At 37.7% G+C, this 15,803-nt stretch overlaps 1 protein-coding gene across 1 annotated transcript; it reads right to left on the bottom strand.

Annotated features, from left to right (window-relative positions):
- Positions 1-4,861: 4,861 nt before the first annotated feature.
- Positions 4,862-13,773, bottom strand: LOC146134816 (beta-1,3-galactosyltransferase 5-like). Its single transcript, XM_083395348.1, has 5 exons — positions 13,157-13,773; positions 12,278-12,519; positions 8,546-8,771; positions 7,305-7,440; positions 4,862-6,025 (listed from the first exon to the last, which is right to left on the bottom strand). The coding sequence occupies exons 1-5, from the start codon at positions 13,240-13,242 to the stop codon at positions 5,618-5,620; spliced, it is 1,098 nt and encodes a 365-aa protein (XP_083251474.1). The 5' UTR covers positions 13,243-13,773; the 3' UTR covers positions 4,862-5,617.
- Positions 13,774-15,803: the final 2,030 nt, after the last annotated feature.

Here is a 15,803-nt window from a genome sequence, read left to right as displayed (position 1 = left end):
AGTTAGACTGACATACCAACGTACGTATTGACAGTAGGGATGCTCAAAGTAGAATATCGAATCCTATTCTGCCGTTTATTTCGGGTAATTGGAACCGATATAATTCAATGTTTTACCGCCGATTGTTGCGCCTAATTGCACAAACGCGTGTGGTAAGTTGGCCGGTCGCTGCGGCGACCAATTTACAGTGCTTGCTTTAAATGTAACCTGGTAGTGCAGTGTCAGCGTTTTTTCGGGCGACCAATTACCGCGTCTCGCGATAACGTTCGTCTAATAATTAACTGTCAATCAAGCGTTATTGGGCGAGCGGCTAACGTGTAATGTCTGGTGTGGAGTTCGCAATTTCCCTAAATGCGTTAAGTTGCAAAAGTAACATAGCGTTGCAAAACGTGCTGGCCGTCCACAAAATGCGCTATGGGGTTACTTAAGGTCAACTTTAGGCCAATATTCAGGGAAGTTATGCAGGTATGCACAACGTAATTGTCAAGAATTCGTTATGTCAATAATAACTTTGTATTCTTTGTAGTACATTATTTGACTGCATAACAGATCATGTTAGTCAAAAAAGAAGCAATAAGATTAACAATGCTTTCAAAATAAGGACCGAATTGCTTAAGACTTCTGTGTGCAGTGTTGCATTTTCTCACTATTGGCAAAAATATAAGTTTTGGACACAACCTGGACAGTTGACATATTACAGTTTACAGAACGGCTTCAGATGACAGTTGTTAAGAATGTTAAACATATGAGAGAGTTTTTTTATTATAATGTACACAACTACACATGTTAGAAAATTGTTTGGGCTATTTTTTGCTGTGATTGTGGGCCCTGTAGGGTAGATTAAAATTAATCCCTTCCCCAAACAAAATCGAGGATAAATAATTTAATAAAAATATACTAGATTCGCTATTCTGGATTCGTTATTCTAGATTCGAAACCTATTATTCTAGAATACCTTGGGATTCTACTTTGAATATCCCTAATTGACAGTGCATAAATGTTTAGATTTAAAAGTTAGTCTGGTGAAAAATGGCAAAGTCAATATCTGAACCATATCACCATGCAAATTAAAGTTTTTTTTGTATATTTTAAAAACAAAAAGTATACATTGGTAAACACTACAACAATTGGAACCACTAGGTTTTTAAAGACCTGCCCTGCAGGCCTGCAGTTTAACAAAACTGTTGCTAAACAATGATGCTATATGGCTACGACTGGCTCTAGTTTTCTATGCTTCACCTGAGCTGTATTGTACAGTTTCAGTTAAGGAAATGATTTGCTTGACTTGGCATTGTGGCTCGTTTTTCTAAATGGGGTGTGATCGACAAAAAAGGCAGCTTTAGGTCTCCTAGGGTAAGTCTTAAGTACGTTTTTACAAATAAATTCTTACCTTCACGACTAAGTGCTGGCAACGTTGGTTGAATTCGAATAACAGCTTTTTGTTGCTTTATAGAAATAAAAGAACTGTAATGAAAATTTTGCCAAAGGCATCCATATTTTTTAAACTATTTGACAAGGTCTTTCTATAAGAAGTAGACCGTTTACTTCATTTTGATAGAGCCGCTGGCTAGCACACTTTAAGAATAGTCAGCAAACGTTTTATTTTACAAGGAAATCACTTTTTCTTTTTATTGTATACTTATGTATATAGTTGTTGGTCGTGACTTTGACCCTTGCAAGATAAATGTTGACCTTAATTTCTGATCAGTAACAGCAAAATAATCTAGCAAAGCTAGCAATTCAGGCCAGTCATCTAATAGTGTCTGACCTGAATTACTAGCTTTGCTGCATTGTGTTTTAACAGAAAAAAGCAAATGGCTGAAAAAGTGTTATCAAAGTCATAACTCTAGCAATCAAAGCCGTTTGAAAAAATATAATATTATTAGAGTGAAACGTGTCATTCGTGAAAACTCTACTAATTCAGGAGGTTTGAAACTGTTAGATTCCAGGCGGTTGAAATGTTATAAACGTGAAAAGCCTTGTAATGCATTAAGTTTCGACTATCAAAAAAAAATGGCAAGATAAGAAGTTCCATACTTTAATCAGCTCCAGTCAAGAAGGTTTTCAATTACAGCACATCTCAAAAACAATACTACAGACTTTTTTTTTAACTTAAGAAAGTTAATTGATTTAAACTGATATTTAACCGCGTTTTTACCTAAATGTTTAGTACAAGAAGTTTTGATTTTTCCTATTGCTTTACACTTTACTTAACTTTTAAATGCTAAAGGTTCTAATCTGACCAGAAATTGAGAACCACAGACAAGAGATAATTTTCCACTCCGCTACCTCCATGGGTTCTTTTAAAAGGTCAGAACTTAGAGATGTCAACCGCGCAGCGTTTGCGGCCCCTTGCGCGGTGTAGCCAAGTAACCGCACGGCGGCGCGTAAATAAATCTAAACATTTTGCCGCGCCGTGCCGCATACCGCGTGGGGCATGACAAAGTTTTATTGAAAATAAAATAGCAAGCAGTTTACACTTGTGTTGAAATATATTGCTTATAGTGCTCAAATTTTGCGGTGCAGCGCAGCTTAAGATTTTGCAAACAACTCATTAAAGTATGCGAACACAAATTTTATATTCTCGCCATCTCTAGTCAGAACGCCTTTTGAAAAAATTGACCGAAAAAGTACAAGTCATTGCGTTAACGTTCTAAGGAGGTAACTTTGAAAAGTTTTGTGCTTTAATAATTCTTATTTTACCACCAGACGCCACCACTAGTGAAAAACGTGTTATCGCTTGTCCAGATGCAAGCGTTATAAAAAAAACAGTGTTGTAATAACTGGAGTAAATGACTTGACCTAAGTGCACCTAGGTCGTTGTTTCCAAATAACTTGGAATGACTTAAGTCTTTTGTTGAACAAATGACTTGACTTGAACTGAAGTCAAGTGACTACCGCTGAAATTCGGTGTTTTAATTTAACATTTTAATAAAACATGAATTTTGCTGCCAGACAGTGAAATTTACGAATAGCCACTCTTTAAGAAAGTAATTTTTTATTTATTTTTGCACATTTTACGCAAAAGCAACCAAAAAAAGCCACAATAAATTTATTCCAGCTGGGTTTTACGTAGATTTAAAATCCACACTTAAACAAGGTTCAATTAAAACCCAGCTTCGACATAAAAAGCAAATACACAATGTGGTTGTTGTATTCAGTCGTTTCACAGACAAAACTTCAGAAGTTTCGCATTCAAAAACAGACATTTCACAAAAATTTCAGATGTTTTACATTCCAAAAAATTGCAGAAATTTCACAGACAAAACTTCAGAAGTTTCACACAAAAAAATTTGAGATGTTCCACATTCGAAAATTTAAGATGTTTCACATTCGAAAATTTAAAATGTTTCACATACAAAAACGGTTCCGCAAACCACATTTTGAACTCAACTAACGATGTACGTTGTTTTAAACGAGCTATTTCATTAGTTTGGTTAAGAAGCGGTGTTAGGCACACAGTGACAGTGTTAGAAAAAATCGTGAAGGAAATACGGAGACGAAAAAATTACTAATAGGCTGTGTAAAGTTAGTAGAGCCATGGCAGTGTTCCTCAACCTGTGAGTCGGTTTGGTTTAGGTGGGTCGACGACTGAAATAGTTTTATATAGTTAGATTTATTGAGATTGGTTCACTGCAATAATTTGTCAAAATTTACGAAAATTACGGAAGCAATAGGAAGATATTACCCATATTTATCAAAATTGAATTTATAAACGCTGCTGTTTAATTTCTTATTTGTCTTTTAAACTTCAGTGAAGATAATTGGGTCGAAAAAGCTTCGCTGAGTGTTTGGGCCTTTGCGAAAAAAGGTTGAGAAACACTATTATAAATAAATACAGGAACTTTTTTCCACCACGGTATAATCGCTTCTGGTTGCGGAATGCAAAAGCACAAAACGCAGAAAGTGAAAATTCATTTCCGCTATTCATTTTAAATCCGGACGATTCTGGTTTTAGTGGAGTTTTTGAAAATATTTTTGAACACGCAGTGACGGCTTAGGGGTGAAGAAAGTTGGAAAAAATTGCACATTGCCACGTAGGACGTTTGTGTTGCATTTTTTTTTACTAAAATAAATAAAACGAACTTTTAAAGTTGTCTTTCTGGCCAAAAAATGCAAATTTAACCGATCGAAAAAGGGAAGGTTGAATATGTTTATAAAAACTTAACCAGGGGGCAGCAAACTTTTTTAACGGGGGGATATAAATTGTTTTGTCGGCTTCATAATCTTCAAACAGAGGAAATACAAATAACTATGCAATAAAAACTGTAGTGAGCCTTTATATATTGTCGTAATAGTCAAAAAATTTAGTTTTAAATTGCACTGGACAACATTTAAACTTAAATTTATCTTCATTAAGGAAATACGCAACGGATCTAATAAAATAACCCAGCGGTTGAAAATTACTACAAAGGTTTATTAATATTTAGTTGCTAACGTAGACAAAAGCGAAGGACTTTAAACAGCAAACTTTTTGCTAATTTTGGCACATTTCATGAGCTTTAGGTCTTGTGTTCACAGTAACTGCGCAAACCTTTCGGTCTAAGGCTTATTCATAGCCCCAAGCAAACGTTAAGGTTGGGTGGTGTCGGAAAATGTTTTGCAAACTTCAATTTCCTTAAATCCCATATATAAAAAAGTAGGTAGCATTTTTTCAAGTATCTCTTTATTCATTTTCAACATGTTGATATTGTTGTACTACGACCTCCAACCATTATGCTCGAAATATATATAAACATTTACGAAAGTTTATTTTTTTATATAAAATTACGTTTAATATTAAATTTTCCGCTAAAATTGAAGAATCGTAATTTAATATAAAAAATGAACTTTCATAAATGTTTATATGTGTTTTGAGCATAATGGTTGGAGGTCGTAGTACAACAATATCAACATGTTGAAAATGAATAAAGAGTCATTCGAAACGTTCATTAAACACTTCCTACTTCTTTAAGGGCTTCGATATTCTTTCAAAGAGGTTCGCCATTTAAAAAAGAAATTAAGAACCAGTGGTTTTTAAACGCACGCCGAAAGTTGCACTATATATACGTCACATTTTAGGCGTATTCATTAGAAGCAACACACTAAACGTAAAATAATTATGGAACTTATGTGACACCAATATTCTAAGTATAGCAAAAAAGTATAGCAAAACAACTCAAGCAAACAAAACGTTTCGGCCGTTAGCTGGTAATTTTTCCCTAAAGCTGCAAAAGCCGCTAAATTAAGTACAGTCAAATAAAGTTATATAGTACTACAACATTGTTTTTTTGCGCCCTTAGTTGTTACTAGTGGACTGAGTTTACATTGTTTATATGAATTTGCCATCAAATGTTGCTGTTGTCGTTTCAAAATTTTATCAAAACAAACAAAAGTAAAAAAAAGTAGTGGCCAGTTTCTTCCAATTGAGCAAATGCACTCAGGTTTTTTCTAAATTTTTCTCAAGAATACTTTTTTATAAAGAAATAAAATTCAAAATAATCAGGAAACAAAAAAGAAGAAGGAATGGTTGTTACAAATCCGCAAAACCCACTTATTTCCAATACAGTGCACAGGCCAAACCCGGGCCAGCCCAAACGCTTAGAATAGTTGTGATTTTCTACAACCAGCTCAAAAACTAGCACCTACACAACCCCTCTGCGTTTTTGAACGTTTCAAAGACTTTTTCCCAAGTTTCCTGGGGGCTATTGGCTTTTTCCAGGTGGGTCACGACAGCACCTGGTTTCACTCTCCCCAGCACCATGTCGTCGGGCATTCCGAGCCGGTTACGCAAGACGCCGGTCACCCAAACGTCATCGAAGCGTAGCAGCGGCGTCTGGCGAGATTCCGCGAAAAGACGCGAAGCGACGCGAACGCTGGTGGTGTAGAAACCGCCGAAGCATGACCGCGGCCAGAAGTTCCACTCGAACTCTTTGCGGTCGATTCTCCACTTTGATCCTTTCTCACGATGCGGAGGGTCTTTGATCATTGTGGCGTACGCGCAAATTATCGGGTACTCGCTCCACTCGTTCTTGTTGCGGTTCGCCTGCGCGAGTACAAGGTTAAGGTGAGTAGAGAGTATAGGGGGAGGTCTATAACGTGGGCGGGTACAGAGTTAATCGAGTATGCTGAAGGGTGAGTAACGAGTATTGTGGAAATGGCGAGTATTATGGAAATGGTGAGGAGCGAGTATATAGAAATGGTGAGTAGCATAGGGGAAGGCTTATAACGTGGACGAGTACAGAGTTAATCGAGTATACGAAGGGTGAGTAGCGAGCATTATGGAAATGGTGAGGAGCGAGTATTGTGGAAATAATGAGTAGCGAGTATTATGGAAATGGTGAGTAGCATAGGGGAAGGCTTATAACGTGGACGAGTACAGAGTTAATCGAGTATACGGAGGGTGAGTAGCGAGTATATGAGAGTAGCGAGTATTATGGAAATGGTGAGTAGCGAGTATTGTGGAAAGGGTGAGGAGCGAGTATTGTGGAAATGGTGAGTAGCGAGTATTATGGAAATGGTAAGCAGCATAGGGGAAGGCTTATAACGTGGACGAGTACAGAGTTAATCGAGTATACGAAGGGTGAGTAGCGAGCATTATGGAAATGGTGAGGAGCGAGTATTGTGGAAATAATGAGTAGCGAGTATTATGGAAATGGTGAGTAGCATAGGGGAAGGCTTATAACGTGGACGAGTACAGAGTTAATCGAGTATACGGAGGGTGAGTAGCGAGTATATGAGAGTAGCGAGTATTATGGAAATGGTGAGGAGCGAGTATATAGAAATGGTGAGTAGCATAGGGGAAGGCTTATAACGTGGACGAGTTCAGGGTTGGGGTGCGTAGCAAGTTTGCAGGGAGCGTAAGTAGCGAGTTCATGTGAGTAGCGAGTATATGGAAATGTGAGTAGCAAATTTACGGTGAATATTTATAATGTGGGCGAGTACAGTTTAAGCTCCACTCGTTTTTGCTGCAGTTTGCCTGTGCGAGTATAGAGTTAGGGTGAGTAGCGAGTAATTAGAACATGCCTGCACAACTCAAAATGGTCAAGGGCCGCAACAAGCAAAAAATAACTTAGCTAACGGCATACTTAAGGTGATATAAACCACAAATAATGTTCGCAGACGAACTGTAAAAAAATGGAATTACGAAAGATATGAAGATTCATTCGAATTAATATAAACTGATGATGCCATTTATTCATATGGCGAAATGCATTTTTATTTTATAAGTTTTTAGACCTTGCCGACTGATTATTTATTCGAAGCTAGTTTACTAAAGGTATTCGAATATTTCTCGGATAAATAGTCCCTTAAAGCCCACCCACCTTTCCCTCGTCGACGAGGTTCTTGAGCGCCAAGATGTTGACCACCACATCATCATCACCTGACGAGTAAAAAGTGTCAGGACCCAGGTTGTCGGCTGCCCACTGCATTCCCGACAGAGTCTTTAACTCGATGTTTCTGCGAGTAGAAGAGGGTTAGACCTGGTGTCTGATAATATCGGATCGGAGCCGGTGCTGAGTGGTTTTCCACAGTATGATATGTTAGTTGTGTATGCAGGATAGCGGAAACTAAATAAGCCCATTTGAATTCGTTGTAAGTTATTTATATTTTAAACGATAGCAGGTCACATGTACGTAATCGTTTAAAAGTGAAATACTTTTGTAAGTAGAGAACCACCAGCTCACAATAGATATAAAAAAATCTTCCAAACAATTGAATGTTTAGTCGAACGTTTTGTGTTTTTTTATCAACTTCTGTTCAACAAAAAAAAGAAAAGAAAAAAAATTATGCGATACTCGTCCGATACTAGGTTGGGATCGATGCCGATACGATAAACCGTTTTTTTTTATAAAAGGTTGAAATACAAATACAATGTAGATTGTAGAGCTTTACACTTTCCAAAAGTAGAATAGAATTGCAAGAAATAGAATAAAAATTCTGAAATAAAAAAGAGACCTAGAAAAATACGACATTAAGTCACATGTACACCGCATCTTCTTACCGAATCAGTAAATCAATTAGGGATTTCGTTTAAGCAAGGCCAAGCTAGAAAAAAAGAACTATCCTTTGGTGAGGTTCGAACTCACAACCTCGGTCATACAGGGATCGTCGCTCTACCAACCGAGCTACACAGGCTCAGAGAGGAGCAAGACTCGAAACAACCACAGCACCGTCGCCTGTTGCAAGCTGATAGTACTAGCAACTTTATATAATTATATATCATACATCAAAAGGCACATAATATTATTGTGGTTGTACACGTATGCGTATGTGTTTGGTAAGTCACATGTGCTTTAATTTAATAAATAAACATTTAAATAAAACCTTTTCATAATAACATGAATGGTAAAGAATTGCGGTTTATTGAAAAAAAATAGTGATATCTATTGCAGAAGTTCAAGTTACCCAAGGGGTCCATGGACCCCAGTTTAAAACCCCTGAGATGTAGTGATGACGCCTTTGTTGGTGAAATATAACTATGTAAAACATTTAAGTTATTTTAATAGTGTCTGACCTGCATTGCTTGCTTTATCTTTAGTTCCAATTCGGTTAACACCCTTACTTGTAATCGTCGGGACCATCGTACTGCAAAACATCGCCGTATCGTTGATGTTCCAATTTCAGCAGCTGAGTTTCGGATTGCGAAGATGCCCGACCGACTACGAACACGCTCGCGAAGGTGGCGCCAGAGAGCCGCCTCACCGACGCCCACGTGCGGCGAATAAGTTCGCGCTTTTTGAAGTGAGACGCGGCCGACTTCACGAAGCTGACCATTTTCCAAGATGCGCCTGCGAAAAATTAAGTTTTTTTTAATGTGTCACAAATAATTAAAATGAATCGCTAATTGTTCTTCTATAACACACAAGATGCCTTTTGAAAGGCTTACTGAAACCAGTCAGACTGACCAGGATTATAGTGCAAGCAAGACAGGCTAGAAAAACAAATAGGCAGTGGTGAGGTTCGAACTCACGACCTCGGTCATACTGGGACCATCGCTCTACCAACTGAGCTACACAGGTTCAGAAGGGAGCAAGTCGAGGAACAACCATAGCACTGTTGCTTGCCGCATCCTGTTCGTAAAACTATAGCCTGCAGTGAGGTGCGAACCCACAATCTCGGTTATACCGGGACCTTTGCTCTACCAACTGAACTACACAGGTTCAGAAGGTAGCCAGTCAAGAAAACCATAGAACCTTTCTGTTCGTGCATACAACATCAGTCGAAGGGGGTCAACAGACCTTTCAGTTGCTGTTCTTCTAGTTAGGTTTTTTATGATAAGTCATGTATTAGAACACTTTGGGCAAATAATTCAGCGAATATATATAGCAGTGTTGTAAACAAGTCATTTTGAAATGACTTTATTGGGGTTCGATTCCCGGCTCACAATAAACGCAGCAGTGCTCGCATGTTTAAGCATCTAACGAGGCTTTGAGACGCGCTTAGCACGTTGAACAACATTAGATGACTGTGTGATGTTAGTAGCGTCAAATACAAACTTGTGACGCGCATACAGTCATTTATCGTTATCAACAACTTACAATTCGTTGATTTTAACTTGTTATTTAGGATTTGTACCGTGACACTCTGGGTTGGGATTTATGAAATTCCCAAGTACGTGCGAAAGTTACAGCTTTGAAAATAAACCTGTTCGTGTTTTAAATAGACATACAGAAGAGCTTTAGACTTAAACGCAAAACACCTATTAGATAAGTCAGTGGTTCCTAATGTGTTATGGCTTGCTTTAAGCTTTATGTGTGATAGATTTTTGCAATTTCTAGCACACCGCAAGTACTGTTAGAACTAAACATATAAATCAGTATTTAATTAATTTCATGTCCGGCCAAATGTAAGATATCGTTGAGTCCTGAGCCGGGCGTTGACTTTACAGACTGTATCTAACATATTTACGTAACTAAAATAGGGTTGATGTTCAGTAACCCACAGCCACAGGGGTGTCGCATGCTATTTCATCTTTACATTTAACAGTTTGCGGCGTTCTTTACATTTAACAGTTTGCGGACGTCAGTTTCGAAATTTGGTAGAATTTCCCACACAGACACAAAAGAGTTGGCAAAACAATTTCGTCGGCAAGAAAATCCCCGCCACAGCAGAGCTTTGTAATTGGAAGAACTAGCAACGGACCAAAACGAAATTCTACAGTTTCCAGGACAAGCAAATAATGCGTTAAACCTTTTTTCGCGAGCAGATGCAACCGCATACAGCAGTGATTCCCAAACTGTAGGATGCCTCGAGCCGATGCTTTTGCCGATATTTTAGTACAAACATATCTTATAATTTTTCAAGTACAACAAACCAAAAAAATTAATTTGAGTTTTAGCATCACGCAAAGTTAATATGCACAACAATAGTTTATTAATTAATATAGGTATATAAACTAAACATTATTTGGATTTTATTTTCAATTAATTCAAGTTTTAAACATTTCCCAGGTATATAAAAAAAAAAAAAACGGTTATCGGTATCGGTCCAAAAAATGATATTGGTCGATCTCTAGTCAACACAATATAAATATTTTCACTTTTGTGAGCGCATAACTTCAACTAAACATAAGTGAAATTCAAAGACTTGGCTTTTGAATACGCAAATCAATTGAAATACATTTAAAAACTTCAATATATTCAGGAGCCTTTGTGGAAACCCCGTCGGTTCTTCACGGTTGGGCGGTTTTCGTAGGCATGTGGTGTTAAACATGGCTGAGCGGAAGAATTTAAAGCTTACTCCGATGCGCGATGAAAAAGCTAGTCGAGCGCGAATAATTTCCTTGGAACAACACATACTTTCGGTGTGGTTGAAGCGGCGCCACACTGCTTCCTATTCTGCGACTTTCGCTGTTATTCCAAACTTACGAACAACTTTGGCACCCATGGGTCGCGACACCGAAATCGTGTGGCCGTTAGATTTGGTTGGGTCGTAGACTGCATTAGTTTTATTATGTCTATTTAAATTTTCTACGATATACTGAAATATTATTAACATATAGAATCCTGAAATAAGCTCTTGCTGACAGGCATCATGTACAACCGAGTATTGCTCATCCAGCAGTTTTATTATAAACAACAGACGTTTCGGCGTGCTATACAAGACACTTTCATCAGGATAATGCAAGTGCAAGCAATTTGACTATTTGAGACTGGTTCTGATTTTCTATATATACCAAAACATTGTTTTTTTAGTGAAATTCGACTTTTCATGCCAATGTCGTACGTTTTGTTGGCTTACAAAAGTTCATTGAATAGATTTGGGTCGCCTAAGCTTCCATGTTATCATTGCGCTTATTATTTGGGCCAGGAAGACAATAAGACCTACGAAGCAACTATATGCAAAGCAGAATATAATCTATAATAGCACTCCAGACCAACGACATAATAAAGCTAAATACGAATCCACGGCAGAATGAGATCTAAATCTGTCGGAATAAGTTCAAAATTCATCGTAATAAGATATGAGTGGCCTAAATAACGCTTGAAACTGCAGGTAGAGGGTATGGGACGATCGGGGGCCATCGGTCTGGCATCGGCCGTTTTGGTGACAACGTTTGGACTACCTAGTTTGACCAACGCATTAGGGCACCGCTGTTTTGGCTGTTTTGGAACCGGGTTGTTTGCCCCTGTTTGGGGTTGGTGGGGAGTAATGCCATAGGTTTGAAATTAAATTATGGTTAAAATTACTATTTAAATCGCTGTGTAAGCCATATTCTGTCCATTTAATTTTTTTTCCGACAGGTTTAGGACTTATTCCGATTTAGACGGTTCTACAAATATATAGACCTGTATTAGTCCTTGGCGTTATTAACAAAACATCTGCAGCTGAACATTTGTACAAAAGCGTGTCACGTGTCACAAAAATAGTTTGCGTATTGTTCGCGGGACAGCCTTTGTTGTAATGACTCAAATCAATGACTTGACTTAAGTGCACTTAATTCACTCTTTTAAAATGACTTAACTTGGATTTAAGTCATTTCGAAATGACTCGTTTACAAGCTGTGGGCCACACTCAGTAGATTAATTGGATCTACAAAAACTTATGCAAGGTATGCAGTAGTTCACCAGATTATAAAAGCAAATAAAACTTTTACCAGAAGCTAAAAAACACCAAATTAAAGTTGACTTAAAAAAAAGATTAAAAAAATTTAAAATTTAAATTAAAAAAATAAAAAAATTCAAATTTATGAAAAAGAAAAAAAATCATTTTAAAAATAAACGATTTTATAATAATATATTTTGATACAAAACCAGTAAAAAAGGTAGCAGCGAAAAAAAAACACACACTGTACCTGGATTGGTTTTTAAGCAATCGCAACTTTCCGCGTCAAACAGATCTCGGGGAACTTGGAGAAACGTCATATTCGCTCGCAACGGAACGCTTTCACTCTTCTGCCCGTCGCCTGTTCCGCTTTTGCCGCTTTTGTCGCCGTTGGTGTCATTTTCTTCGCTCGAACTTGCGAGTTTTAGTGCGGCTTGACATAACTTCGAAGCGTTTGGAAGGACAGCGTAATGTCGCATCAATGTTCTTGTCCTGCGTTGGAAACGGAATCGACGTTACTACAAATAACGGTGTCCAAGCGGTAGTATCGGTATTCGCTCGATAATATCGGATCGGAGCCGATACCCGATACCAAGTGGTAGTATCGGTACTCGTCCGATAATATCGGATCGGAGCCGATACCCGATACCAAGTGGTAGTATCGGTACTCGCCCGATAATATCGGATCGGAGCCGATACCCGATACCAAGTGGTAGTATCGGTACTCGCCCGATAATATCGGATCGGAGCCGATACCCGATACCAAGTGGTAGTATCGGTACTCGCCCGATAATATCGGATCGGAGCCGATACCCGATACCAAGTGGTAGTATCGGTACTCGCCCGATAATATCGGATCGGAGCCGATACCCGATACCAAGTGGTAGTATCGGTACTCGCCCGATAATATCGGATCGGAGCCGATACCCGATACCAGGGTAGTATTGGTGCCGATCCGATACCAAATAATTTGTGCACTTTAGCCATGATTTGCGATCAATCGTGTGGTTTAAACTAAGGAAACATAAAAATAACAAAGGCAAAAAACTTTTTTTAAAGCTGCCCAACCCTGCTACACGTTTATTTTACAATTTAAATTTTAATAATATTTTTTTCGTAATCTACTTACCTTTGCAAGTCCAGCACAGAGACGCACATGAAAAGAGACAAAATAGAAAAGATTAACACAATGCCGAAAAATCGATACGAATTCATTTTCTAGAACAACTCTGAAAAACAAAAAGATTCGTCACTGGTTAAATGTGCGGCAAAGTTGGCAAGTTTCAAAATAAGTTTTTTGTGAGGTTGCTGAATATAAAGGCACTTTGCTCCGGCTGAGGTCACTGAGCGACGACGTTAAATTACAAACACACTTCGACGGTAGGCCAATTAAATGACCACATTTAAGATATTACTTTTAACTATTTATTCATTATTTTCCAAACCTTTTAACACACTAAGTAACACAACATACTACCATATACAATGTACATAATTCCTATTTGGCCAAGCAGCGCCATGGAAACGATTGGTTTAACCCACATTGACCTCTCTTTGTTTTGCAAAGCATTTTGCATGAAAATAACGTTAATCAAATTGTGGAAAGGCGTACGCCGATTTTTAATATCTACGCAAATTTTTAAATCCTCAAACTCTAGGCTTCCTTTCAAAAGCAAAGACTTAAGAAATCCAAAAGTACTTTTTTATTTTAATTGTATATCGCTTTTAATTCGACTTTTTTGTAAATTATTTACGAATCATTGACAAGTTGCAAGGGACCCCAGCTTAAAGTTTAATATCTATAGTTTACATGTCTTTATATATAACAGATCTAAATAATAATTTAAGCAAATAAGTGAACCTAAAACAGTTTACAGTTAAAATTTTAAATAATTTTTGAGATAACATTATAAAGCAAGTATAGAAAGACCTTTTGCTTTTGGTCCAACAAAAAAAAAACTTTTCTTATAAAAATTCATTCCATTTTTCAAATTGCACACAAAGATTTCATTCAGGCCTTAATAGAGCCCCTATAACAGCAGACGAGAAACTATGACTCGCGAGCCATATATGGCTCTTTTGTGACGCCATATAGCTCTTTAGATGAAGGAATTTTGTCCGTAGATAAATATAAGCTATCAATTTATAGCATGATGTTAATAAAACTGCCCGCGGCCGCGACCCTTTCAAACTGCATTTTTCATTTTTGACAGAACGAATAGCAATTTTTTCAGGGCTTCGCGCGAATCCCATTTGTCCATTGATGGCTGTTGGGCTGTTTGACAAAATTTTTTCGTTGTTTAAATGGTCATGTTTATATCATGGCACTCTGTAATTAAAGTGTTAAAAACTTAGCCAATGTAATTTTTCGCGACAAAAAGGGACCTGTCTTTTTAGAGTAAATAAACAGCCCCATTTAAATCACTATTTTTCCGACAAACTAGAAGTTGAAACATGTCAAATCACTCCCACCGAAATACAACCAAAATTATTCCGTTTTTATGGCTCCCTTGGGTAAAAAGGTTCCCGACCCCTGCTATCTAATAAGCCCAAGTACCCAGGGGGAACCCAGGTAATAAACCTCAGCTTTAGAATACGCTCGAGTAATTTCTCTAGCAATTCACACGCACGTATAATCACGGTGCTTTCCGTTTCCGAACAACTTGTTTTCCGCCGTGTTCGATGATTCAAAGGCCCACGTGTGAAAACATGACGAAAAAGAAAAAAAAAAAGCATTAATGGCCGCATGAAACCAAGCATAAAGTAAAAAAAGGTTGCACAATTCTTGTTTGTGCCTGACTCACAACTGAAACTTACTAAATTTCTTGACGCTAAAATGTTTTTGGCGATCTCCTAAAATAATGACATTAGAACAGCGTTTCTTATCCATTTTAGCGCTCGTACCCTTTGAGCTTTAATGAAATTTTTCTCGTACCCCCCTGTCCACAATGGTCGACAAAATTAAATAGATTGTAATAAAAGGAATTAAAGGCAGCTTAATTATAACATACGTGTTGAATGTATATGCTTTAAAAAAAAAAAAAAAGTTCAACAATATTTACAGCACACAAACAATCAGTCAATGTACTACTGGCTTTTTGTTGTTGCTTTTCGTAAATTACGCATTCTTCACAAATATGCCTAAATAGCGCATAATTTCACAATGCATGTCGTACCCCCTGCTTTGGTGCTTCGTACCCCCAAGGGGTACTATAAGAACCCCTGGTGAAGGACCCCTGCCTTAGAACGTTTTAATTTTGTGTATTTATTTCTTTTAGCATATTCATGACGTCATTTGGTTTTAGATCGGTTCGTTCTGGCAAAAACACAAACTTCCTTTCACGAACCGGCAACCAGAAATTCGAGACAAATAGGTCGAATCGTTAATGAACCATTGAAAGGAGAATAGTATATCAAAAAACAACTGGCGCGTTTCGACTGGCGCTCCATGTTGCCTTAAACCTTACGATGTGAGTTTTGCAATTTATATCATTAAATGAAATTGCGAACATCACAGGTTAGTCGTTAATATCACTTGATTGACACTTCATGATTAAAAGAAGGTAATTACAGACTAATTCTTCGTTCGAAAAAACGCTGACGCCGCACTACAAGGCTACGTTCAAAACAAGCACTATAAATGTGTCGCCGCAACTACAGGCCTTTATACATCTAACCTTGCCACTCACGTATATACGCAACCATCCTGGGTCAAACGAATAAATTATGTCGGTTCGAATTTCCCGATATAAACGGCTCAATTAAATACGAATCTA

This window comes from Ascidiella aspersa, chromosome 8 (assembly GCF_963924565.1).
Source record: "Ascidiella aspersa chromosome 8, kaAscAspe10.2, whole genome shotgun sequence".
Lineage (NCBI taxonomy): Eukaryota > Metazoa > Chordata > Ascidiacea > Phlebobranchia > Ascidiidae > Ascidiella > Ascidiella aspersa.
Note: the sequence above shows the minus strand (reverse complement) of the source record. Positions and strands in the feature narration are given on the sequence as shown.